Consider the following 25,998-nt stretch of genomic DNA (forward strand, 5'->3'; position numbering starts at 1 on the left):
TTCCACTTTTCCCATAGGTTCTTTGGCATCATCCTCACCTAATGACTCATTAGAAACCTCCCACCCACCCTCCGAATTCAGCAACTGGAGTAGCATCTCTGGACCAGATTCTGATCTTTTTTTGTACCAGCGTAAATCCAGTAAAGTCAGCAGGGTCATGCATCCTCAACACCACTGAAAAATCAAGTCAAATTTATTTAGATACCTGAATATTAAGTCAGTCATGGCAAATTGGAAGTGCCACAGATACCTAGTGTGATGGATGACAGATATTTTTTTAGCCCTGGTCACAGAAGCTGACTCCTTAATAAAATGAAATTCTGTGCTTGTATGTATTATATCCTGTGGTCTCTTCCCCACATCTTTCCTCCCAAGTAACTAACATATTCTAAAGAGCAATGCTATAGTACTTTTCGCACAAGGAGAATAAAACCTTTTCTGTGAAATCCTTCTAACAAGAGAAGCCTTCCTTTCCATAATGCTAATTGAATTATTGAAGTTTTAGCTATTTAATTTTAGTAGTATATGATTTTCATATTAGTAGTATATGATTTTCACATTAACATACTTCTGCTTGTTATAACTTCACCTGTTCTAATATAAGAGCTATGCATTCAGCCTGCATACAGATGTACATGTTCTTTGTTAACTGAGTCAGTAATAGTGTGAAATCTTACATACTATACTACAGTTTCTGAAACCAATATTTATCGTGATTTTTTCTATTAAGTTTTCTGTGGTTTTGAAATGTTGGTATAAAAAGATAACAACTTCTTTGGAACAAAGACTGCCTTTTTATTATGTGTTTGTACAGCATCTAGCATAATGGGAACTTGATTGGGGCTTCTATGACTTGGGTACCTAGATGCTATGGTAATATAAATAAATAATAATAATAATACATAATATGCACTAGCACAATACCTACAATAAATAGTAATAGTAAAAGGGGAGCATTTTGCAAAACAAATGCAGAAGTTCTTTTGATCAGTTTTGAATAAAACTGTTCACAATGGCCTTTTTAAACACTCAGTGTAATATTATTGCTGACATACTTAAACATTCAGTACATAACTGGTATTAACTATGGATTTAAACACCCCCCCCATCCCCACCCCCTCAAAAAAAAGATCTGGAGGTATTATTAGACAAGAACAATTGACAGATTTCAAACTATACTACAGACTATAAACTTAAACTCAGTCCGTATTCTAGAGTGCTTGCACCATATAGCTGTCCATTGTAGCTGATGATGATATCATGGCATGATGTGTTCTCATGTCTATGATGCGTGAATGCCTGTGCACTAAGTTTTTTAAGTGAGAAGACTATTGCACAGAGGCAATGTCACTCTCTCAGCTGCTGAAGTCAAAGACTAATGGCATGCGGGGATGCAACAACTGGTGGTTGTCTTCAAGATATGAAATCTGCTGCCCAATTGATCGCAGTTAGTTTGTGGATTATATTGTTGCTAGCCTTTATGTTGGCAGTGGTCTTCATCAGATGTTGGCAGGATGTGAGGCTATGATCCAGAACTACTCCAAGATATTTCAGGAAATCCTTGTGCCTGAGTTTGGTGTCACAGAAGGTGACATTCAGATGCTTCTTTGCATGTTGGTTGATCAGATGGAACATGGAGACAGCTGTTTTTGAGGATTAGGTCATAGTTGCCATAACCTGTAAGACACCTACAGCTTGATCAGATCTTCTGCTAGGGTGCTTCCGCTTGGGTGAAAGTACTCATTTGAATGAGAGTGTGAGATCATCTGTGTATCCAAATTTCAGTGACTAGGTCAATGGTACGTTGCTGATATAAATATTAAAGAACAATGGTGCCAAGATGGATCTTTGTGTGAGCCTGTTGTTCATTAAACAAGGTAGGCGGTTTGTTTTATCAGATGTATGCAAAACTTGTGATTGGTGAATTTTAAAATACTTAAACAAGGAGGTTTATATGGGTTGTTGGTACAAACAAAAGTGAATAAGAGTCATAAATAATAGAGCACAGTACATAGAACGAGGAACTCTAGAGTTCTAGTCGTAGGCCTAGTTTTGGAATTGAATTTGTGACCTTAGCCTCTACTGGAGCTAGTCAAACTCTTAGTTGCAAATAATTTCTTCTTCTTTAGATTTGGCCCCTTCTCTAGCCATGGATTGCCTGAGAAATAGGTCAGGATTTATATTTTGTTGTTCAAAATTAGTTCAAATAACTTCACAAATATATTTGAGTTTATGGCTAGTTATGAATTATTCATTATCAAGTAGAGTATTTCTGTAGTTTAGCTGTTTGGCCTGGTTTCTGATTCTGTGACCTAACTTCTATAAACCACGTGAGTGCCTGAAGAAACTGAGATGTTAAATCTCTCAGGAAAAGGATGGAGAGCACTTTAGGGAGAGAATCAGAGGAGACAAAAAGGGGAAAGGATTTATCAATACTGAAGGTCTGCCCTATCTTCTGCACAAGAAATAGCTATGTATATTGACAGTATGAACCTTTATGCATATGAATGTATGTTGGCTAGGTACACTGGCTCCAGGTGTAAAAAAATTCTGAGTTCCTCCATGATTTAGCAGAGAGAAGGTCACAAGCCAGATTTGTTGGCTGTCTAATAGATTTGACATTAAAATTTCACTTGTCACATTAACCTAGTCTTATTGCTTTGGCTGTTTCTCTGGTCTCCCTGCTGGGACCACTTATTGGTGTACACTTTCTCCTTGATGATAGTGCTGAGGCTGATGTGCTTCTTTCCTGTCAGCAGCCCATCAACATTGGATTGTTGGGCACTTGTCTGGTTGCTAAACCATGTATGTGGCCCTGTACTGTGAAAGGAGTAGTTTTACAGGGCAGTGGTTTCTGAGATTATTTATCCCCACTGTTTTTTTTTTTCCCCCCCATCCCTCTGCCCACTTGATGTCCAATATCTGGCCATGTGGACCTTGCTCTTTGGTCTGGAGCTGAAACATGTTCAGAGTGTTTCTGCTCTTTAAATGTCTTCCATCTTCTCATGCTGAGGAGTTGGTTTTTCGGTGGTGGTGGTTTTTTTTTTAGTTTGTTTTTAATTACTGTTTTTTCCATATTTTCATTAAGCTCCTCCTGAAACATTCATGTGGGGGGAGAAAAGTGGGGCAGGATGTAATCAGCATCCTGATTACAAGCATATTCACAAATCCTTTCCCAGGCTGCTCCCGCAGCTCTGCTTCCTGTTTACTCATCTGTAAAGTTTGGTTAACACATTTCTGACAGAACTGTTAATACTCACTCAAATTTATAAACCAGTATGAACCTAACCTTGCAGCCCTTGATCATGAATAGCCTGTTACCATTAGTGGAACTATTCATGTGAGTAAGGATTGCAGATTCAGACCTTCCATAAGTGCCAAGTATTTTTTAATATCCAAGGCTTTTGTACTCCAGAAGGAACTTTTAATAGCCAATATATACACCAAACAGAGGGTATCTTTTTCTTTTTAATGTTGCAGTTAGATGTCTATTCATACATCAGACAGTAATAACTATTGGGTAAACTTTTGTAGGGGTGATCTGTCCAGTTGGTGATACAGCCCACCTGCACTGATTTTGTGTTTATGAATTTGTCTGAGAATAGTATGCTTCTGGTTAGAGGAGAGGAGTGTTTAATTTTTTTTATTTTTTTTTTTTTTGAGAGGGGAAAAGAGGAGGTTAGAATTGCCACAACTTACTGATAGGGCAGTGGTATTACAGGCAAAAGACCTCTCTTGGGACAGCATCTTTGGAAAGGTTTCAGTCATTCTCATGACATTCAAAAGGCTGGATACCAAAAACTGTCGGCATGTCCATTGAAGGTTGCAAATCTTTACTAATAAAGCTATAACTTTTTCCTACAGAAAATTGTTTCGTACTCATTTATTCAACTTCATAAAATAAATCAAGTGACTTCATATGGTGGTCTGGGTGGTAGGACTCACTAGGAAAATATGATAGTTGAAGGAGAGAGGGTCAGAAAATGTAAAGCCAATATTTCTCTAAAAGCCCTGATCCTACTGTAAATAAAACAAGTTTTATTACATATTAACTGGTTGAGCCAAAACTTGTAGAAAAGAGACTGGTTTTGCATTTCTAATATTAGTTGATAATATCTATCTGGCTTTTTATGAAAAAAATGTTTTTTTGGATCTGTGAGCTTATGTTTTTTGCAAATACTATAATCTGTCTTTTCTTATCAGTCCTATGATACACATGGGCTTACTGATTGTCCCATAAGATTTTTGTAAATATTTAGTTTTGACAGAAGATTGTTTGAAGTATGATGAGTTGATATTAATATATTGTTGTTTTTACCAATATAATAGAAACTTTTAAAACCTTCCTATTATGTAAGGCCTCTTTCTTTCATGGAAAAGTGTATAATCCAAAAGACAATTATGCTATTACATTATTAACCTGTAGTCATTTACAGATGTGTTCGGCAGCATGAGAAGTCCTTTACATACCAAGTTTCTAGCTGCACAGTACTACTTTCATTAAATACATTATTTCAGTGATGTTTTGTTTAAAACATTTACAGGTATCTGCACTTTAATCACATAGAAACATTGGAACCTGAATCCTTTACGCATCTTCCAAAACTTGAAAGACTGTAAGTTTTATTTTTGTTTGGAAATGTTGGTAAACTGCAGTAGTCAAATAGCTTCTTTGTCTGACCCATATCAATAATGTGGAAAGTGAGAAAAAACTTTATCTTTAATGCAGCTTTTATTTTGTACTGAAACTTTCATGGTGTAAGAGACTGAGGAGGGAAGTGCTGAGCACCTTCTGGCAAGCGTGGAGCACCTTTATCTCCCAGTGACTTCTGGTCAGGCCCTAGATTGGGGAAATGGTTTAATAACACAGTTTTGTGTACAATTTGCAATCTCAAAATGAGTTCAAAATCATTGTGATTGACGTTAGTCTATCATAAAATAGATTGTATGAAACATGACATAGGAGGATTAAATTTTTGTATAAATGGCTTATTTGATTACTTCCCCCCACTTGTCTGTCATGTTTTATGTAGTTTTATCTCCAGTGTTGAATAAAAATGTTTCTTTCTTGGATGGAGGAGGAGATGAGGAAAGGGAAGCCTTTTTAAAAAAAAAAAAAAAAAGTAGCAGAAGAAAGTTGATTTAAAAAATGCTTATTTGCATGTTGTAAAATTCGTATCTCTTTAAGGAATTCCAGAAGAATGTATATGGAATGAAAACATTTCAAAATCTGAACTCATACATGAACTCCTCTGTGTTTTTAACAGATTTTTGCATAATAACAGAATAGCTCATTTAGTTCCTGGGACATTTAGTCATCTGGAATCTATGAAGAGACTGTAAGTAAATTAAATGTACATACAGAAAGAATTGAAATAGTCTAATTATACTTATGTCTCATCTTAAAGTGTTCACGTCCTTTGGCAGTCTGTTCCACTGCCTAATTGTTCTTACCATTAAAGAACCTAGTCTAAACTTTTCCTTCCATGGTCTATATTCTCCAGTCTTTTGTGACTGTGACTAAACCCCGTCCTTGCTTTATTATCTTGAATTTATGTATAGACTGTGGCCTTGTCTGCAATGAGTCTTCTGTTTTGTAGACTAAATAAACTCAGCTTCTACAATCTTTCCTCCTACTGTTTTAAATTCCTTTGATCATCTTTTATAAGATTTGTTGCCCATTGTATTTTTCTCAAGGTTGCTTTTTCTAGATCCTTCCTAAACTGTAGAGACTAGGCGTAAAATGATCTAAAGTGACGTAGGCACTTTGGCCCAAGTTCACAAAGGGACGTAGTCATTGCAACACTTAACTTTCAGGTGCTAGCTACCCAGTGGAATCCTCAAACCCTGAGTTAGTTGCCTAGGCTGCCTATACAATGAATGAGGAGAGATAGAAGCCTAATAATGGGCTCCACACAAACGAGCATGCTCAGTGGGAAGTCACGTAAGTTAGCCAATAGCAGATGCCATGGAGATCATTGTGTCCTAAGCCCTGACTCTCTCAGAGCATTAGGCACCTAAGATCCATTCCCCTCGAGAATGGAGGTGGCACATGCCTAACTCTATTGAAAATGGCCCAGAGAAGAAGGCAGTAGCCTCCCTTATGACCATTAGTCCAGTGTTTAAGGCACTCATCCGGAATGTGGGAGACCCCCAGTTCAATTCCTCCCTCTGCCTGACAAGGGGAAGGTATTTGAACATGGGTGGCCCACCTCTCAGATGAGTGCCCTTAGCTATTGGTCTATGGGATATTCTCATGTGGGTCTCTCTCAGCCTCACCTGTTGAAGCTGTTCCATTATGTATATAAATAATTAATTATGCATTGGGCCAGAGAATGAGTGAGAGTGACTCCATAGTCCAATAGTTAGGCACTAACCTGAGAGGTGAGAAACTCCTGTTCAAATCTCTTCTCATTGCAGACAAGGGAGTTGAACCAGGATTTCCCGCATCCTGGAGGAGTTTCCTAAGTACTGGTCTAAAGGTTAAAAAGGGAGTTCTCCTTTCAGCCATTTTGTGTAGAGTTAGGTGTCCTCAAAAACAGTGACCAAATCGGGGTCTGTAGGTAGGATAGGTGGGGGAACTATTATTGAATGATGAGGATAAAAAGTATTGAATAGTCTGAGATAGAGAGCGCTGTCTGTCCTGTACAGTGATTGAGTATTGGTCTACGGGGGGGGAAATAATATTTGATTATGTAATTAAAGACTGTATCATAATGCATATGCACAAGGGGACCTAGATGGCTTTCTTTTAATGTAGGTTTTTGTATGTAAGAATAAATAGACGGGGAATATTGCCAGGTCATATAAAATCTAATCAATTGTTCCAGCTGATTAGGAAGAATAATGGATGATACTCATTTTACACAGGCGTTTGGATTCAAATGCTCTGCATTGTGACTGTGAAATCCTATGGCTGGCAGATTTGTTGAAGACATATGCAGAATCTGGTAATGCTCAAGCAGCAGCTACTTGTGAGTATCCAAGGAGGATCCAGGGACGATCAGTGGCCACAATAACACCAGAAGAACTTAACTGTGGTGAGTTTTCCACTTAATGTTCAAGAAAAAAAATTAAATATTTCCAAAACCACCTATGTTTTTCATGGGATTTTTTCCCCATTGTTTTGGCCAGTGATGCCAATAGCTACTTTCTGGCCATCTCCAAGTATATCTTCTCTGTACAGATCCCTTCCCCACAGTCTGTCTGCTGCTTTTTGATACAGATGATCACTCACTCCACTCAGTCTCTGCTCTCGGCTTCTTTGACCATACTGTTCTGCTTTTCCTCCTATATCTCCACTTGCTCACTTTTTAATATAGTCTCTTCACCTCTCCTTCTGTCTCCTGCCTCTCTTTAACATCACATTAGTTGATAGTGCAATGGCACAATTCCATTTCTCAGCGTAGACATGAGGGGGAATAAGCCTAAGAACTGAGCATGATCATCCTGAAAAGATTTTTTTTTTTCCTTAACAGCTTTCTGTATTTGTCTGCTTCAACTGTAGAAATTGAGAGAGATCCATATCAGAATATCTCATAGCCCAGCAGTTAGGTTACTCTGCTGAGAGACCTTTGTTCAAATCCTTTGGCCCCATCAGGCAGAGGGAGGAATTGAAGCTGTGGGGGTCTCACATCCTGATGAGTACTCTAACCACTGGGCTAAAAGTTAAGAGAGACAGCACTGGAACCAACACCACCTCTTCCTCCTTGGTCTGGTAGGCATACTCATAGCATGCCTACTGGATCAGGCAAGATAGGCAGAGGAGCATCTGTTTTCACATGGTTTGAGGATCCCTCTCGGGCTTAGGTGTGAGACAGGCATCCAGGGTGTTGCGTCCATTCCAGGAGGCAGAAACTTAGGCACCTAGGGAACTTTTTCCGTGGAAATTTAGGCACTGAGTAAGTTTAGGCACCTACAGGGTTAGATGGCAGCCAAGCAAGGGTTTTGTGGGTCACAGTGGCACCTAAATCTGGGATCTAGGTTCCTATGTTTCTTTGTGGATAATGGACCACAGTAAACACAGGATGATAACCTTAAGTAGTCAAGATGCCAAAAATTCAACAATAAATACGTCTGTATAAGGGATGTGCAGACATGAAATAATTGAACACTTAGTGAAGATAAAACCAGAAAGTATACTGGAGAGATTACTTTGTACATTTGTATGATAAGCAATGGAATACACAAAGCTGGCTTCTGAGCTTGCCTTCTTTGCATTCAAAACCCCTGTTGACTCCAGAAGGATACCTGAACATAAAAAGAATGCAAGCTGGAGTCTTTAGTGGTCAGTTTTGAAGTTTAATATTTTTATACTACATTGCTCCTCAGACAATGCAAAGAGGGAAGGAAACGGACTCATTAAGGAATTGTTCCTGATTCCTCTGAAGTCAGTGTTAAATCTCTCAGACGTCAGTGGGATTAAGACTAGGTCATTGGATTTCTATCACTCAATCAAGCTTAGTCTACACATATACTGAAGAGTTTTGTTACTGTAAAGTTACTGTTACTTATGTTGCAATACTTTGCCATGCTATAGCCCAAAAATATTCCACTAGCCAGTATAGTTTTAAATGGCACTGTGTTGGCTAGAACCTCGCTCTTGTAATGCAAATCAAATCTCTGTAAAACTAAATATATACAAATTCTTTGCTTCAGAATCTGATATAAATTTACACAAGCTGTCATAAATATAAAGGGAAGGGTAAACGCCTTTAAAATCCCTCCTGGCCAGAGGAAAAATCCTCTCACCTGTAAAGGGTTAAGAAGTTAAAGGTAACCTCGCTGGCACCTGACCAAAATGACCAATGAGGAGACAAGATACTTTCAAAAGCTGGGAGGAGGGAGAAAAACAAAGGGTCTGTGTCTGTCTGTATGATGCTTTTGCCGGGGACAGAACGGGAATGGAGTCTTAGAATTTAGTAAGTAATCTAGCTAGGTATGTGTTAGATTATGATTTCTTTAAATGGCTGAGAAAATAGCTGTGCTGAATAGAATGACTATTTGTGTCTGTGTGTCTTTTTTGTATCTTAAGGTTTAGCCTAGAGGGATTCTCTATGTTTTGAATCTAATTACCCTGTAAGGTATTTACCATTCTGATTTTACAGAGATGATGCTTTTTTACTTCTATTAAAAGTCTTCTTGTAAGGAAACTGAATGCTTTTTTCATTGTTCTAAGATCCAAGGGTTTGGGTCTGTGGTCACCTATGCAAATTGGTGAGGATTTTTACCAAACCTTCCCCAGGAAGTGGGGTGCAAGGGTTGGGAGGATTCTGGGGGGAAAGACGTGTCCAAACTACGTTTTCTGAGGAACCCAGATAAAGTTTGGTGGTGGCAGTGGAAGTCCAAGGGTAAAATAGTTTGTACCTTGGGGAAGTTTTAACCTAAGCTGGTAAAAGTAAGCTTAGGGGCTTTTCATGCTGGTCCCCACATCTGTACCCTAGAGTTCAGAGTGGGGAAGGAACCTTGACACAAGCCATTTTTCAGTTTTCTAAATTGACAGTAGTAAATGTTGAGAGAGGTCAGAAAACCAATGATAATTTTGTGTAGAGAAAAATGTGTTTAATCTTGATTGAATCTACGAAGTATTTTTACTTGAAACATTTGTGAAAAATGTTCATCTACATACAGTGTGGGGGGAAAATAAATATTTAATTATTTACTTTAATCGTTTTAAAACAAGTAAGGTTTCCTTGATACCGTTTATTGTTGATACAGAGAGGCCAAGAATTACGTCGGAACCTCAGGATGTGGACGTTACCTCAGGGAATACAGTGTACTTCACTTGCAGAGCTGAAGGCAATCCCAAACCAGAAATTATCTGGCTTCGAAACAAGTAAGTTAAGGAAAAAAAGGAGAGAGAGAGATATTGTTTGTATATGTTTGCTTTACAGTTGGTGTATGAAATTCACCATTCATGTACACAAACATGAACTTAAGAACATCATATTAGTATTATACTTTGAATTGCAAAGAAACCAGATCTAGTTATAATTGCCAATATATTAACTTTTTATAACAATCATATAATAAAGAACCTTTTTATAATAAGGAACTTGATATATGATATCATGATACCATGGGCAATTTTTTCAACTGTACTTGCACCCACAAAATTTCAGAGACCTGCAAAACTCTACAGTAACTATACTAATAGGCTTTTGTATATAAAGATCAGGTAATTCTATAAATGCATGTAATATGTAGTTTGCAGGTGCATGCAAATGAGGAGTTTGCAAGTGCACCAGCACCTGTTGCATTTTGTCCAAGTGCACCCATTGTTTCATTACCTACTATGTGATATCTGTCTGCAGACCCTATGCTGTAGCTAGAAGATCAATTTCCATCCTGAATTAATGTCACTTTAACAAATCAAAGAGAAACCTAGAGAGCTACTTTTAAACATGAGGTGGTAAAATATTTTATAGATTTAAAAAAAAAAAAACCTTTAAAATCTCAACACTGAAAACATCACCTTTTTATAATCAACAAAAGCATGTGTTCAAAATCCACATATGAAAGAGTTTTAAGAAGAAATAAGAGAGATTTGAGTGTGGGTTTATTGACACTGGCTTGAGACATTTAGAGATGTTTGGCAATGAGAACAATTGATATCCTGAATAAAAAATGGAAATGGATGTGTGTAACTCACTCTTTGTTTTTTCCTCCAAACTGTATAAAACATTTATACTTATAAGATTAGTCAAGCTTTTCAGTTCTGAAGTCAGAATGTTTACATTTTTTAAAATGTCACACTGTGTGGTATTCATCTTTGCTGCTTTTTGTTAATTTAAGACTAAAAGTTCTATTATTACACTTACCCATGGACTTAAGACGCTAAAGATTTATTGTTGTAGGTTACATTTGTTAATACAATTAGACTTTTTTTCTTTGATATGTTTTTTCTGTGCTTTTGATTTAAAAGTTTTAGTTCAGCAGATTTCTGTCTTTACAGTAATGAGCTCAGTATGAAAACAGATTCCCGTCTCAACTTGCTAGATGATGGCACTCTGATGATTCAGAATACTCAAGAGACAGACCAGGGTATTTACCAGTGCATGGCGAAAAATGTGGCAGGAGAAGTGAAAACTCAAGAAGTTACTCTTAGATACTTTGGGTCACCAGGTAAATAGATTTTAGATACAGAATTGTTTTTTTTTTTTTGTTAATCAGAAGACCACTTTCATAATGAAGTACATTTGCTTTTATACATTAACTGCAGGTTTGTATTTCCTGTGCATTTTTGCAACTTCATTTACATCACCATCTAGTTATTGCAGTCCTAGAAATTATCAACCCATTATATTGATTGTATTATACCATTTAATCAGAGTAGTAATGTAGATTATCTCTAGTAGTATATGAGGGAAGGAAGAAGAGAATTAAATGGTGCTGTTGTTCTAGTGTCTGATCTTTAGAGACCTGACTTAAGATGCTCAAAACAAAAATAACAACGCCACTCACCCAGTTTAATGGGTGGAAGACTTGAATAGACCTGTAATGTGCCAGACAGCTTTAGAATGAAAAGGGGAGTCTATCAGACATGCCAAACCCTGGAAAAAAAATGCAGAAAATGGGTTTGTTTTTGGCTTAATTGGCTTGTGAGTTGCTTGTTGGCTAATTTTTGGCTTGTTGCTTGTTTGGTTTGTAGCTTGTTTCTTGTAGTTTGTTACTACTTTTTTTTTTTTTTTCGATCGGCTCCCAGCAAGCAAGGGCAAGGGAGGGAGAGAGTCAGGGGTGCAGAGCAGGCCCATCACGGTCCCAAACAGCATGCTGGGGGGGGCGGGATCTAGTCACATAGAGTATTGGGGTTCTTAGGGATTGGCTTGTTTTGGCCTTGTTTTGAAATGAGATTAGCTTGATTTTTGTTTTATTGTGAAAATCAGGGTGCGTGAAAGTTGGCAACTGTGGACTCTATGCAGGCGTAGGACTCTTCTTCTCCTGGACACTCCGCCATCCATTGTCCGGACAGAGGGAGATGGGAGCTAATTGGCTCCTTGCTTCTCACAGTCATTCATTGAAAACATTGCCCAGGGTTTCTCAAGGCTCTTGTCCCATTTCAGCTGCCCATTTTAGGGGTGGGTATGGTCCTGAGTGATGGTAGGTGGTAGGAGACCTGTAAACCCTGCACTGGACCTACTTCAATGGGTGGTATAGGGAGATGGGACACATAGTACCCTTCCTCCATATTAAGTTTAATAAAGTTTTGGCCTAATATTTTAAATTCATCCTTGTGTCTGTCCTCATTCACTTGTAAGTCCTGCTTAACGAGCTGTTTTGGCACATTACAAAATCAAACAGTTTCTGGTTTCTGTTCAAGAAGGGCCAAGAATGGAGAATAGCAAAAGTGGTACAGGTCAATCATGAGATGCATTGGAGATGCATTGCAGAGGATTAAACAGTACTTTTGTAAAACCCCTTCTGGCACTATGTCAGAGTCTTGCCTGTGTTTCATGTATGAGCACTAACTTCACCCGCAGAATTGTTTTATGGAGATGTATTATATATGTTTAAAGCAGGGGTCTCAAACTCATTTTACCTTAGGGCTAGGGCCAGCCCTCAAACCTCCCAGGGGGCCAGTAATGTCACTGAAGATGGTGTTCAGAAAAAAACATTTATGTTGTATTTTTTTAAAAAATTTCTTAGAAATAATAAAACTGTCATACAATTCTTTGCCTGCCGGAGAGTTTTTAGTGTTTGCCAGACACCTGGCAATGCTTCAGTTCTGTCGGTTTGTTGATGTTTGGCCTCAGTGACTGAGCAGTTGAAACCTTCAGGATTGCAGCAAGGTGTGCATCAGATAGTTGTGTTCGGTATTTTGACTTGCTTTTATTCATTGTGGAAAAAAGTGATAGGTGACTCTGCCTGGCAACTAATGATGCTGCCTCCGTGGCTGACTCTGCACAGCGACTAGTGATAGTATCTCTGTCCCTCTCCCCCAGCCAATGGGTGCTGTGGGGGGCGGCGCCTGCAGCAGACATTACATGCAGCGTCTCTCCTCCGCGGGCCGCAATGGGGAAGTTCTCGGGCCGCAGATGGTCCACGGGCCGGGACTTTGAGACCCCTGGTTTAAAGGGACACCAGCAACTTAAAAATTACATTCCTGAAAATGTTGTACCTACTTTAGTCACAAATTACACTTATGATTGCTATAATTGAAAAGGTATTTAAAACCATTTTTATCTCTCCTTCCCCCCCACCCCCTTTGTGCATTAAACAGCACTTTGTCTATAGTCAGTTTGTTTTCTTTGTATCAGTTTCTTTCTTGGTGAAAAGAACCTTTTAAACAGCAACAGATTATCTAAAGTGTGCTTTGTGCTCTGATATTTTTTTCATAAATTCCTTAAACACAATTTTATAAGGGTTTTTCTTCTAGCGTGTTGATGTTTATAAGAGTCTGGAAATGGATGAAAGCCACATTTAAGCATGGTTCTCTTCTGATAGCCAGGCCAAGTTTTGTGATCCACCCACAAAATACAGAAGTATTAGTTGGAGAAAGTGTTACTTTGGAATGCAGTGCAACTGGCCACCCGCAACCGCGGATCACGTGGACAAAAGGCGACAGAACCCCCTTACCAAATGATCCTCGCATCACAATAACTCCTTCAGGAGGCCTTTATATACAAAATGTGAACCAGGAAGATAGTGGCGAGTATACCTGTTTTGCAACCAACAGCATAGATAATATCCATGCAACTGCTTACATCATAGTGCAAGGTAAGTAATATTAAACAAGGAAAGACATTATATTTTTCAAAAATTAATTCAAAGGAAACATATTTCTATTCTGTTTTCTAAATTGCTGGAAATGAATTAGACCATAAGTGCATTATTTTAATTGTGTACCCTGTTCCCTCTCCTAATATAGTCAATGGGATTTTGCCATTGACTTCAGCGAGAGCAGAATCTCAGGCCCTTAATTTAGAAATAAAACTTCGGAAGAATTATACACAAATGTTTATATCCCCATTCATATTTTGAAATGTCTGCTGCTCAAGATTTTTGTCTGCTGGTCTGTTTATATAATCACATCTATACATACTGTCAGTGCCAAGTTTGTGTGGGACTCAAATATTTTCTGCAGCAGCTGGCATGTCTAAAGATTAATATGGACGCATGTACTACTGGACGTGGAGTTCTGATTGTGGTTCTGTGTCACCCATCTTTCCTAATCATTTTTCTTTTGACTGATTTGCTGCATGGAAGCTAGCAATCCCTCCAGCCCCCATATCATTTGTACAGCTCTTCTGTGAACTGGCAATTATAGTAGTACAAATTATTGTAATCAGAGTAACTTTATTTTCAGCATAATTTGCCAAAAGCCTAGAATATAAAATATTTTCAGGAACACTATATGCAATAAATTTCTTTTATACGTAGGCTATTACTCTTTAGTTTTTAAAGCTGAAAGTGATTTTTCCTTAGGTTTCTAATATCTTTTAAGAATTTAAATTTGTTCTTTCCTCATCAGTTTTGGTATTTTCCCACTTTTTTTTCTTTTAGATTGTAAACTCCTTAGAGCAAGAACCATGTCAACCAATACATACTTATTTTTCAAATTATAGAAAACAAATTGCCCTTGTGTGTTTAGTTCCACTTTTCCATCAACTAATGGGGTGGATGTATTTTGAGAACTGAACAAATGCCCGCTCTCATTGGTAATGCCACAATGTTACTGCAGAAGCTGGCCTATACCGTTGTTCATTGGTTTTCTTTTGTATAAAGGCACTGTGTGTGTGTTACAAGAAAAGAGCAGCTCAGGCTGGTTGTGATCACGTTGTGTTTTCTTCATAATTTAGTTGAGGATTTTTTTAAGGAAAGAAAAAAAGCAAGATATTTTGAATCCAGAGAACATTCTCTACTTGATTATACCAGTCTTAAGGTACATCATATTTTGGATCTATTATTATGATTATGATTTATTATTTATTTGTATTACAGTAATGCCTAGAGATCCCAAATGAGATCAGGGCCCCATTGTGCTAGGCTCTGTTCATATATGTAAGAGAGAATTCATGCCCCAAAGAGCTTACAATCTAAAAGAGCTAGCAGGATCCCTTTCCCCACAGAACTGTGCAAGTCACATAGAAAATAAGTAATATCAACCAATGGAGCATGTTTCAATTGTTGTTTAACAAGTTCTTTTCTCCCTCCTGTAGCTGTACCTCAATTTACTGTCACTCCTCAAGACAGAGTAGTGATTGAGGGCCACACTGTAGATTTCCCTTGTGAAGCGCAAGGCTATCCACAGCCCGTTATTGCCTGGACCAAAGGAGGTAAGAAGTTGATTAGAGGTTTTACTTTTAAACCTTTAAAATATTACATCCCTTTAAGAATCACTTATGAAATAGCACAAAACGTATATGTGTGTGCTATACAATTGCCTTAAAAGCTTCTTAGTCTCTGATGGAAGATGTAAATTTGGTTAGTTAATGTAGAACACTTAGTAGTTATAAATCTAAGTAGATTAAACATATAATGTGATAATCTTTAACTGCCATCTGTAAAATGTTTGTACAAGAAATATTCTTTCCATTCATGTGGAGCAGATGAAAGACTTTGGCACTGATCCTGAGCTATAATCCACTAGCACTGGCACCTGTCCCACTGCATAAAGACATTGACAAAATAAATGACCAAATGGAAGTTCAAACTGGAGTTGATATGACTTGGCATGGGCATAGGGGTCCACTCTAGTCGACTACATTTCAGGAATGGTACTGTAAAGATGCTAGGCCAAATTCAGGGGTGATAGAAATGATAGTGTACATAAGATCAGTAAGTAGATCTACTACATGTACCAACATGTGGTAGGGTGAGGTTATAGCAGGAAAAGCAACTCACAGGGGGTTGTAAGTGGTGGCAGATACAGCAGAGTTCCAGTAAGAACTTGATCATTGAGGCACTGACAGTGTCTATGGATTTTCCCTCTCCTCCGCTTCCTGAGGTGGCTCCAAACAAATGTTATATACAGTGGCCACAGATGAAAACAAATAGAGTGTGGTGGAAAGGTAGCAGGGGTGGGTGGACAAAACTGGCATTCAGCCTTATTTTGGTGCGTTTTGTTTCATTCCTTTTATGCTGGTATATCCGGTTCTGCAGAGCCGTACACTTTTTTTCTGATAGTTAGGTGGGTGAGATGGAGAGAAAAGATGAATGGTGAATATTCTTCCTACGTGATGACATGAAAGTAACAATGCTCTTCATTTGCATCCTTCCTATAGTGATTTGTTGACTTGATGCTTCGTGGGTGTGAATATCATGCTTTCCTCTGTTTTCTGCTGAAAAAGTAGATGTGGAAGAGGTCAAGAACATGAGGGCTGGTCTCCACAGAAATCAGTATAGTGGCATCGCTGCAGCTGTGCCGCTGTAGCGCTTCAGTAAAGATGCTCCCTATGCTGATGGGAGAACCTCTCCCATCAGCTTAGGTACTCCACCTCCCTGAGAGGCAGTAGTTAGGTTGATGGAAGAATTCTTCCATTGACCTAGCACTGTCTATATATCAGGGGTTGGGTCAACGTTACTGCATTGTTCAGGGTTGTGGATTTTTTACACCCCTGAGTGATGTAGTTATACCGACCTAATTTCCTAGTGTAGACCATGCCACAGTGTGTGTTCTGGAGAGTAGATAGTAGTTTCAAAACATTTTTTCTAAATAATTTGTTTTGTGAAACCTTACTTTTTTATTTAAAAAATTGTATAGGTTTTATCAAATACTAAATGGCTCTGAGTTGTGTCTGAAATATAGATAGTATTTTATTTTACATGGCTGTAATTAGTAAATAACAAATGCTGTGTTTCAGGGAGCCAACTCTCTGTAGATAGAAGACATCTAGTACTATCATCTGGAACACTGAGGATTTCCAGAGTTGCTCTACATGACCAAGGCCAGTATGAATGTCAAGCCGTCAACATTGTAGGGTCCCAAAGAACAGCTGTACAGTTAACAGTACAACCTAGAGGTATAGTCACTATATCCATATTTGCATCTGTTTAGAAAAAGTACATTTAGGGCCAGCTATTGCGGGAGTATCAAGTGAAGTTAGGCAATTAAATACCTTTATAAATGTGAGTCTTAGACTTATGTTAAAATATTCATTGAAATGCTTGACTTATTCTTTTCCTCTTGGAAACCATGCTTGAAACTTGGAGTTAATATTTGAGGTTTGAGTCAAACAATTTTGTTTTAAAAGGCACCTTTTAACTTTGCTTCTTTTACTTCATTGTGATAGAATTCAAATGTTTAGTTAGCAAAGATAAGCTCTCCAGGAGAGGAGCCTATCTTCTTCAGCACTTAGCACCCCGATCCTGGTTGGAGCCTCTGGGTGCTTCCATAATACTACTACTACTAATAATAATTTAACTTAAGTGTGGACTTAGTTTAGAGGAAGAAAAGTGGACTGTTAATATAGATGCATATACCAGGTGCAATTCACCTCTGTCTGTAGGGCCCGCACAAGCTCTATACACGATTTATGTTTTTAAAATAGAGCTTAAGAGGAATTTAGCTGGTTGTGCTCGACATCTGCAAAGGAGTTAATTTCACCCTTAAAGACTATTCCTGATTTGCACTTTCATAGTAACTTTTATCCCAGGATCTCAGTGCAATTTAAAAATGTTAATTAAACCTCACCATACACTGTGAGGTAAGAATCTATTTATATACCCTCATTATGGATGAATAAACTGAGATACTGAAGTAAAATGTCATGTTCGGGGCAACACAGAGGCAGTGCCAGAGCCAGGGATACAGCTTAGAACATAGTCCAGCAAATCTCTTAAATACATACTTTGGACATGAGTAGCCCCATAATTCAATGGGTAGCAAAGATAAGGAACTCAGTTGTCTCCGTTTGTTCAACATCTAGCTCAGTAGGACTGTGATCTTGACTGAAGTAAACAGGAATGCTCACATGCTTATAGTTATGCATATGTATATGTGCTTTGTTGGATCAGAGCCTAACAGAATAGGATTTTTTTTTTTGTCAGTTGGAAACTTTGCTGCTCATTCCGGATTCCTAGTTCATAAATTCTGACTACATGTATTTTTAGCTTCCAGTTTTCCTTACTGTTTGCTTAATAAATGAAAAGGTCAGAAGCTGACCAGTATTTATGTCAGAGTGCTTTTGTTTGAAGAAAATGCTGCTGTCTTATGAGACTTTTTCTGATTTTTTTTTTTTTTTTGGTGGAGGGAAGTTTACCCTTTGGATGACTGTTTTCTCAGATTTTGTGGGGTATTTTTGTGTTGTGAAAATTTTGCCTTTCTTCTGGGTGTGTTTCCCATAAGACTGCTGTACATGTGTAACTAATTAGACTGTTTTTTTTCATTGTGTGTTGGTGGCCAGAACCCCAAAACTTTCTGTTCCCAGAGCAAAGGAAAGATGGCCTTCCCATAGTATTCAGTGTCATTCCTGAAACAGAAAATCAAACAACATGAAAAAAGTTGTCCATTTCCCATTTTTTTTTTCTTTTTTCATACAACTCTACATAATTTGCCTCTAAGGATTAAGTAGGAACATTTTAGTTTGTGTTTTTTACTTGATTCTCTGTGTTGACATATCAGTGTTTCAAGTAATATTACTAATTGAAAATGCTTTTGAATTACATGTTTAATCTCACTGAGTTCAGTCCTTGCTCAGGGAAAATACCCATTGACTTCAGCTAAAAATAACAACACTGACCTCAGTGAGGAATCTAGAGTGGACAAGGACAGAAGCTGCGGGACTAGAAAATTATGTTCACTGAGTAAACTCATTAATTAAAGTTAAATCTAAATGTTGCTGAATTTATACAAATTATTACATTCAAGAAACTATGTTAAAAGAATGTTATTTATGTTGCAAAGTCAATCACACAGAAGTTAGAAAATGCCACAAGAAGTTGCCTGTGCCACAGAATAGGTGGTGCTCACTTAATGAGAAGTTACTCAAAATTTTGTTTTCGCCTTATTGTTCAATATGTTGTCCCATGCCTTAATTGCAGTAGGCTATTTAGACCCTACTCTGAGGACAGAATTATTCCTTTTTGCCTGAGCTGTTCTTTGGTGCTCATCACTATAGTATCTGCTTCACAAATATTAATGAATTTATTTTCGCAACACCTCTGTGAGATGAGGAGGTACTATTGTCCCCATTTTGCTCATGGGGAACAGGGGCGCACACACAGATGTACGTCAAAAGTATCCATTAGTTTTGGGTACCAGTTTGAGACACCTGGGACCTGATTTTTTTTTTCAGAGTACTTAGCATTACATACCACTTTATATGTCGAAAGCCCAGCTCCCATTGTCTCCAGTTCTCAGCACTTCTGACATTTCAGTGTCTCGATGGGAGGGCACAGACTCCTCTGCCCATTCCCCCAACCATGACCCTTTGTGCCCTGTCCCATCCCACCTGTCCCAATCCTGTCTCTCTCCTCATTTCTCACCCCAGTCCCATTCTCCTCACTTAGCCAGTCCCAGGCTCCACTCTTCAGGCTTCTCATCCCAGGCCCAGTCTTATAGCCCAGCAAGTCCTAGTCTCACCCCTTTGGACTACCTCCCTGTTCTCAGTCCCAGTCTTTCCCTCAGTGGCCCAGCTGCGTGTCCCAGCCAGTCGCAGTCCCTCCCACCCTTGGCTCCTCATCTTATGTCTTTTCTCTCCCCAACCCACATCCATCTTCCTCGTCCCCACTAGCTTCCTGTTCCAACCTCCCTTCCTGTGCTCCTCGTCCAATCTCAGTGTCTCCCCATCACTCCCACCAGCTCCTTGTCCCAGTCTTTGTCCAACCAGTCCCACTTCTCCTTCTTGCCAGTCCCACTTCTCCTTACACCTTGCTTCTCATCGGCTCTGTCTACCCTTCCCTTCTTTCCCCCATCCCACTGGTCCTTGCTCAGCCAGAACTTTTTCTCAGTCCCCACTGCAGCTCCTCATCTGGTGTCAGTCTTCCATCCATTCTAAGTTCCAGCCCCTTCCCTCTTGGCTTGGCTTCTAGTCTTCTTGTCCAGCTAGTCTCAGTTCCCCCCACCTCCCTGACTCCCGGATCAAGTCTCTTTGCCTAGCTTGACCAAGTTTTCCCCATCAGTCCAATTTCCCCCTCATGCCTCTGCAAATCTTCAATCAGTCTCTCACCACCTGGCTCTTTATCCCAGTCTACTCCCCCATTGCCCACACAGGTCCAGCTCTTGTCCCCTCTGTATTCAAATCACTCAGTTTTTTCCTCCATACTTCCTAGGCCTAGCAGGGGGCCTATTGAAAGCACAGGGGAGAGTCTCCCAATTCTCAGTTCCTGTGCCTGGACCCAGCATGACCTGCAGCAGCCCATAGATGCAATCACATGGTAAGTCCTGCTCATGTCTTGGGTGGAACATGCCCAATGTGCATTGAATCTTTGGGGGAATTTAGCTGCTAAAATCTAAGTTGTCTTAACAGAGCATTTGTGAACTACAAATTTAAAAGAAAAGCCTTCCAACTTTAAAAAATTTGGTCAGATTGGCCAGAAAAAAGCACATCCCTCACAGAAAGGCCATACATATCCCTGTCAGATTTCAAGTGCCTGCTCCAAAGCATGGCACTAGAACTATTCAAAAAAGATCTCCAGGGACAATAAAGCATTTTAACATAGGCAAAACAACATATTTTTCCATAGCTTCATGCTTGGAAGTGGCTGCACTATTCTGCCTAAAATTTTCTTTAAAGAAAATTCAGCCTGAGGAAAATGGAAAATTTCAGCCCAGTGGTTAAAGTTTGGCAAAGTAACAAGCAACTGAAAAGAGGTTCTTATAATGGGAAGTGTTGGGGAAATAGGTAGTGATATGAGCCCCATCTATAATTCTTGTTCTGAATTTTTTGTGTGAAAATAATAGGATGAGTAGTTTATTTGAAAAAGTTTTCCTGTTTTTAGTGCCATAATAAAGACTCAGCTGTTGTGTCTGCAGCTTTTATTGCATTGATTCAGCTAAGTTATTGTAGTATGTGATTTTGAACGATGCCTTTGTAATTTTCTTTATTGTACAAACATAAAATACGTTCACATTTTTTCATTGTGTCCATGTAACATCATTTTAGTTACCCCTGTGTTTGCTAACGTTCCGAGTGATATGACAGTAGAAGTTGGCACAAACGTTCAGATTCCGTGCAGTTCTCAAGGAGAGCCTGAGCCAGTAATAACATGGAATAAGGTAATAAATCTTTGTCAGATTGCTTTAGAGTGCAGTGGCTTTTTCAGATTTCACCACTGTTAAATCAGGCTTTATTAGGTGTGCTGTGGCTGATTGTTGCTTGTTCTGTGTCTAATCTCAAATGACATCAGCAGCTGCCGAGGGTGTTCAGAGTGTAGGTACTTAACCTGAGAATTCTACGTGACAGTGACCCAGCTTTTGCCCAGTGGCTGTGCCACTGAAGTACTGTAGTGTAGATGCTTCTTACAATTAGAGAAGGGGTTTTTCCGTTGATGCAGGCAATCAGCCTCTCCAAGAGGCCATAGCTAGTTTGATGGAAGAATTCCATCAACCTAGCTGCATCTACAATGGTGGGTAGGGTGACCTAAGTACATTGCACAGGGTGTGAAATTTTTCACATCCCTGAGCGTTGTACCTAGGTTGATCTAAGTTTTGGGAATAGATCAGGCCTATGGAGCACCTCTAATACAGGAACTGTGCCTAAAATTCGCATTCCAGGTTTGAAAAAGGATGTTCAAAGTTATTGCAAAGGCTTTTCTATTTCAGTTTTGTGCAGCTCTGAAAATTACAAGTCTATGTCAAGAATAGGATAAGGACTCCTTGCAGACATTTTTGCTGGCATTGCAGAGGCCCAAGACAGTACTGTAGCTTCAACCAGGAGAGTGGTTGGTGACTCGTGGTGAAGTTGTTGAATTGTACCTTTCTATCTGTGCTTGTTTGACAAATATTTTTTAAAATATTTTCTGTATATGAGAGTATCTTAATGGAAAAAATCTCACACAGAAATGATGTTATGCTAAACAAATGAAAACTAACGCAAGCAAGAAAGGTCAGGCAGGCCTCCCACTCAGTCTTCGATTTCCACTGTGGTCTTAACCATTGCAGGACTCTGACAACCGCGGGTGATCCTATGTTGCATGCTACACTGCCCTAGTGTCCAATGACAAGCGTTAAGAATAAAGCGCCAACATGAATCTTTAATTTCCTTGATTCTCATAACACTATAATCTTTAATTGTTTCATAACAAGTCTCCCCACACGCCACAACTTTCAAAAACATGTTTTTTGTAAATGACTGCAGATACATAACACATGGATGAGATGAATATCACTTTCAGTTAGGACTCACTGCATTTTGATTGCCTTATTCTTGACAGTTCTTTGGCCTCCTTTCTTCCTTGGGTTTGTGTGGTTTTGGTTATTGTTCTTTAGTTGCATGTGCTAACCTTGTTTTGTTTCCCATTCTTTCTATCAATGATTAATTGATTTCTTTTGGTAGTTGACTTTCCTGATGCTTAATGGGTTGGCCTTTTGCCACCTATGTTTCATATGATGATTGTGTATCTGGGTTGGTTGGCTAATTTTTTAATTATTTTGCATTGTATTTTTTTCTTGATCTCTTGCAGCAAGCACTTCCATACATTTTTAAATAAAAATAAGTTATTCAAAATTTGACTATTTTAGCTTAATGCTCATTGTATATTCTGCAGGGAACAGTGTCTGCTCTCCCATCTCATTTTGGCAAGAGCCAGGGAGCCCTCATTACCACTATGCCTTGCTCCCTACCCCTTTCTGGTGGTAGAGAAGCCCAGTAGCCTTTACTTTATTAAAAAAATAAAACCTCTGCTGAATCCTGCCATTGTTGCTGTATTCACACTCGACTGCAATCTGAATCTTCCGTGATTTTTATGTTCCAGAGTACACTGCATTGCACATCTGAAAACTAATCTACAATTAGTAATCTACAATAAGAACATAAGAATGGTCATACTGGGTCAGACCAATGGTCCATCCAGCCCAGTATCCTGTCTACTGACAGTGGCCAATGTCAGGTGCCCCAGAAGGAGTGAACCTAACAGGTGGTAATCAAGTGATCTCTCTCCTGCCATCCATCTCCACCCTCTGACAAACAGAGGCTAGGGACACCATTCCGTACCCATCCTGGCTAATAGCCATTAATGCACTTAACCTCCATGAATTTATCCAGTTCTCTTTTAAACCCTGTTATAGTCCTTGCCTTCACAGCCCCCTCAGGCAAGGAATCCCACAGGTTGACTGTGCGCTGAGTGAAGAAGAACTTCCTTTTATTTGTTTTAAACCTGCTGTCCATTAATTTCATTTGGTGGCCCCTAGATCTTGTATTATGAGAACAAGTAAATAACTTTTCCTTATTCTCTTTCTCCACACCGCTCATGACTTTATATACCTCTATCATATCCCCCCTTAATCTCCTCTTTTCCAAGCTGAAAAGTCCTAGCCTCTTTAATCTCTCTTCATACAGGACCCTTTGCAAACCCCTAATCATTTTAGTTGCCCTTCTCTGAACCTTTTCTAATGCCAGTATATCTTTTTTGAGATGACGGGACCACGTCTGTACGCAGTATTCAAGATGTGGGCGTACCATGGATTTATATAAGGGCAATAAGATCTTCTCCGTCTTATTCTCTATCCCTTTTTAAATGATTCCTAACATCCCGTTTGCTTTTTTGGCTGCCGCTGCACACTGCATGGACGTCTTCAGAGAACTATCCACGATGACTCCAAGATCTTTCTCCTGATGAGTTGTAGCTAAATTAGCCCCCATCATATTGTATGTATAGTTGCAGTTTTTTTTTCCCCATTGTGCATTACTTTACAGTTATCCACATTAAATTTCATTTGCCATTTTGTTGTCCAATCACTTAGTTTTGTGAGATCTTTTTGAAGTACTTCACAGTCTGCTTTGGTCTTAACTATCTTGAGCAGTTTAGTATTGTCTGCAAACTTTGCTACCTCACTGTTTGCCCCTTTCTCCAGATCATTTATGCGTAGGTTGAATAGGATTGGGCCTAGGACTGACCCTTGGGGACACCACTAGTTACCCCTCTCCGTTCTTAAATTTTACCATTTATTCCTACCTTTTGTTCCCTGTCTTTTAACCAGTTCTCAATCAATGAAAGGATCTTCCCTCTTATTCCATGGCAACTTAATTTATGTAAGAGCCTTTGGTGAGGGACCTTGTCAAAGGCTTTATGGAAATCTAAGTACACTGTGTCCATTGGATCCCCCTTGTCCACATGTTTGTTTGACCCACCTCAAAGAACTCTAATAGATTAGTAAGACTTGGTCTCCCTTTACAGAAACCATGTTGACTTTTGTGCAACAACTTGTGTTCTTCTGTGTGTCTGACAATTTTATTCTTTACTATTGTTTCAACTAATTTGCCCGGTACTGACGTTAGACTTACCGGTCTGTAATTGCCAGGATCACCTCTAGAGCCCTTCTTAAATATTGGCGTTACATTAGCTATCATCCAGTCATTGGGTACAGTAGCTGATTTAAAGGACAGGTTACAAACCATAGTTAATGGTTCCGCAATTTCACATTTGAGTTCTTTCAGAACTCTTGGGTGAATGCCATCTGGTCCCGGTGACTTGTTACTGTTAAGTTTCTCAATTCATTCCAAAACCTCCTCTAGTGACACTTCAGTCTGTGACAATTCCTGAGATTTGTCACCTACAAAAGATGGCTCAGGTTTGGGAATCTCCCTAATATCCTCAGCCGTGAAGACTGAAGCAAATAATACATTTAGTTTCTCTGCAATGACTTTATCGTCTTTAAGTGCTCCTTTTGTATCTCGATCATTCAGGGGCTGGTTGTTTATCAGGCTTCCTGCTTCTGATGTACTTAAACATTTTGTTGTTACCTTTTGAGTTTTTGGCTAGCTGTTCTTCAAACTTTGGCTTTTCTTATTATATTTTTACATTTAATTTGGCAGTGTTTATGCTCCTTTCTATTTACCTCACTAGGATTTGACTTCCCCTTTTTAAAAGATGCCTTTTTATCTCTCACTGCTTCTTTTACATGGTTGTTAAGCCATGGTGGCTCTCTTTTAGTTTTTACTGTGTTTTTTAATTTGGGGTATACATTTAAGTTGAACCTCTATTATGGTGTCTTTGACAAGTGTCCATGCAGCTTGCAGGGATTTCACTCTAGTGACTGTACCTTTTAAATTTCTGTTTAACTAACCTCTTCATTTTTGCATAGTTCCCCTTTCTGAAATTAAATGCCACAGTGTTGGGCTGTTGAAGTGTTCTTTCCACCACAGGAATGTTAAATGTTATTATATTATGGTTACTATTTCCAAGCGGTCCTGTTATAGTTACCTCTTGGACCAGATCCTGCGCTCCACTCAGGACTAGAAAGAGTTGCCTGTCTCCTTGTGGGTTCCTGTACCAGCTGCTCCAAGAAGCAGTCATTTAAAGTATCGAGAAATTTTGTCTCTGCATTTCGTCCTGAGGTGACATGTACCCAGTCAATATGGGGATAATTGAAATCCCCCACTATTATTGAGCTTTTTTTATTTTGATAGCCTCTCTAAACTCCCTTAGCATTTCAGCATCACTATCACTGTCCTGGTCAGGTGGTGGATAATAGATCCCTACTGTTATTCTTCTTAGAGCATGGAATTACTGTCCATTGAGATTCTATGGAACATGTGGATTCATTTAAGATTTGTATTTCATTTGATTCTATATTTTCTTTCACATATAGTGCCACCTCCCCACCCCCCTGCGCGACCTGTTCTGTCCTTTGGATATATTTTGTACCCCGGAATGATGGTGTCCCATTGATTGTCCTCACTCCACCAGGTTTCTGTGATGTCTATTATATCAATATCCTCCTTAAAACAAGGCACTCTAGTTCACCCATCTTATTATTTAGACTTCTAGCATTTGTGTACAAGCACTTTAAAAACTTGTCACTGTTTATTTGTCTGCCCTTTTCTGATGTGTCAGATTCTTCGTGAATGTTTCTCGTCTGATCTGGCCCATACTTTGTCCTCTTTCATCCCCTCCTCC

General features: G+C 39.0%; 1 protein-coding gene across 1 annotated transcript in view; it reads left to right on the forward strand.

The window, feature by feature from the left end:
• Positions 1-25,998, forward strand: part of PXDN (peroxidasin) — a 145,504-nt gene that overhangs the window by 63,742 nt on the left and 55,764 nt on the right. Inside the window, exons 5-13 of the mRNA XM_074947748.1 lie at positions 4,545-4,616; positions 5,268-5,339; positions 6,871-7,040; positions 9,718-9,835; positions 10,955-11,124; positions 13,444-13,716; positions 15,159-15,275; positions 16,803-16,961; positions 21,045-21,157. Coding sequence (XP_074803849.1) covers positions 4,545-4,616; positions 5,268-5,339; positions 6,871-7,040; positions 9,718-9,835; positions 10,955-11,124; positions 13,444-13,716; positions 15,159-15,275; positions 16,803-16,961; positions 21,045-21,157 — 1,264 coding nt within the window. The remainder of the gene's footprint in view (positions 1-4,544; positions 4,617-5,267; positions 5,340-6,870; positions 7,041-9,717; positions 9,836-10,954; positions 11,125-13,443; positions 13,717-15,158; positions 15,276-16,802; positions 16,962-21,044; positions 21,158-25,998) is intronic.

The sequence above is a fragment of the Natator depressus genome, chromosome 3, assembly GCF_965152275.1.
Source record: "Natator depressus isolate rNatDep1 chromosome 3, rNatDep2.hap1, whole genome shotgun sequence".
In the NCBI taxonomy this organism is placed as follows: Eukaryota; Metazoa; Chordata; order Testudines; family Cheloniidae; genus Natator; species Natator depressus.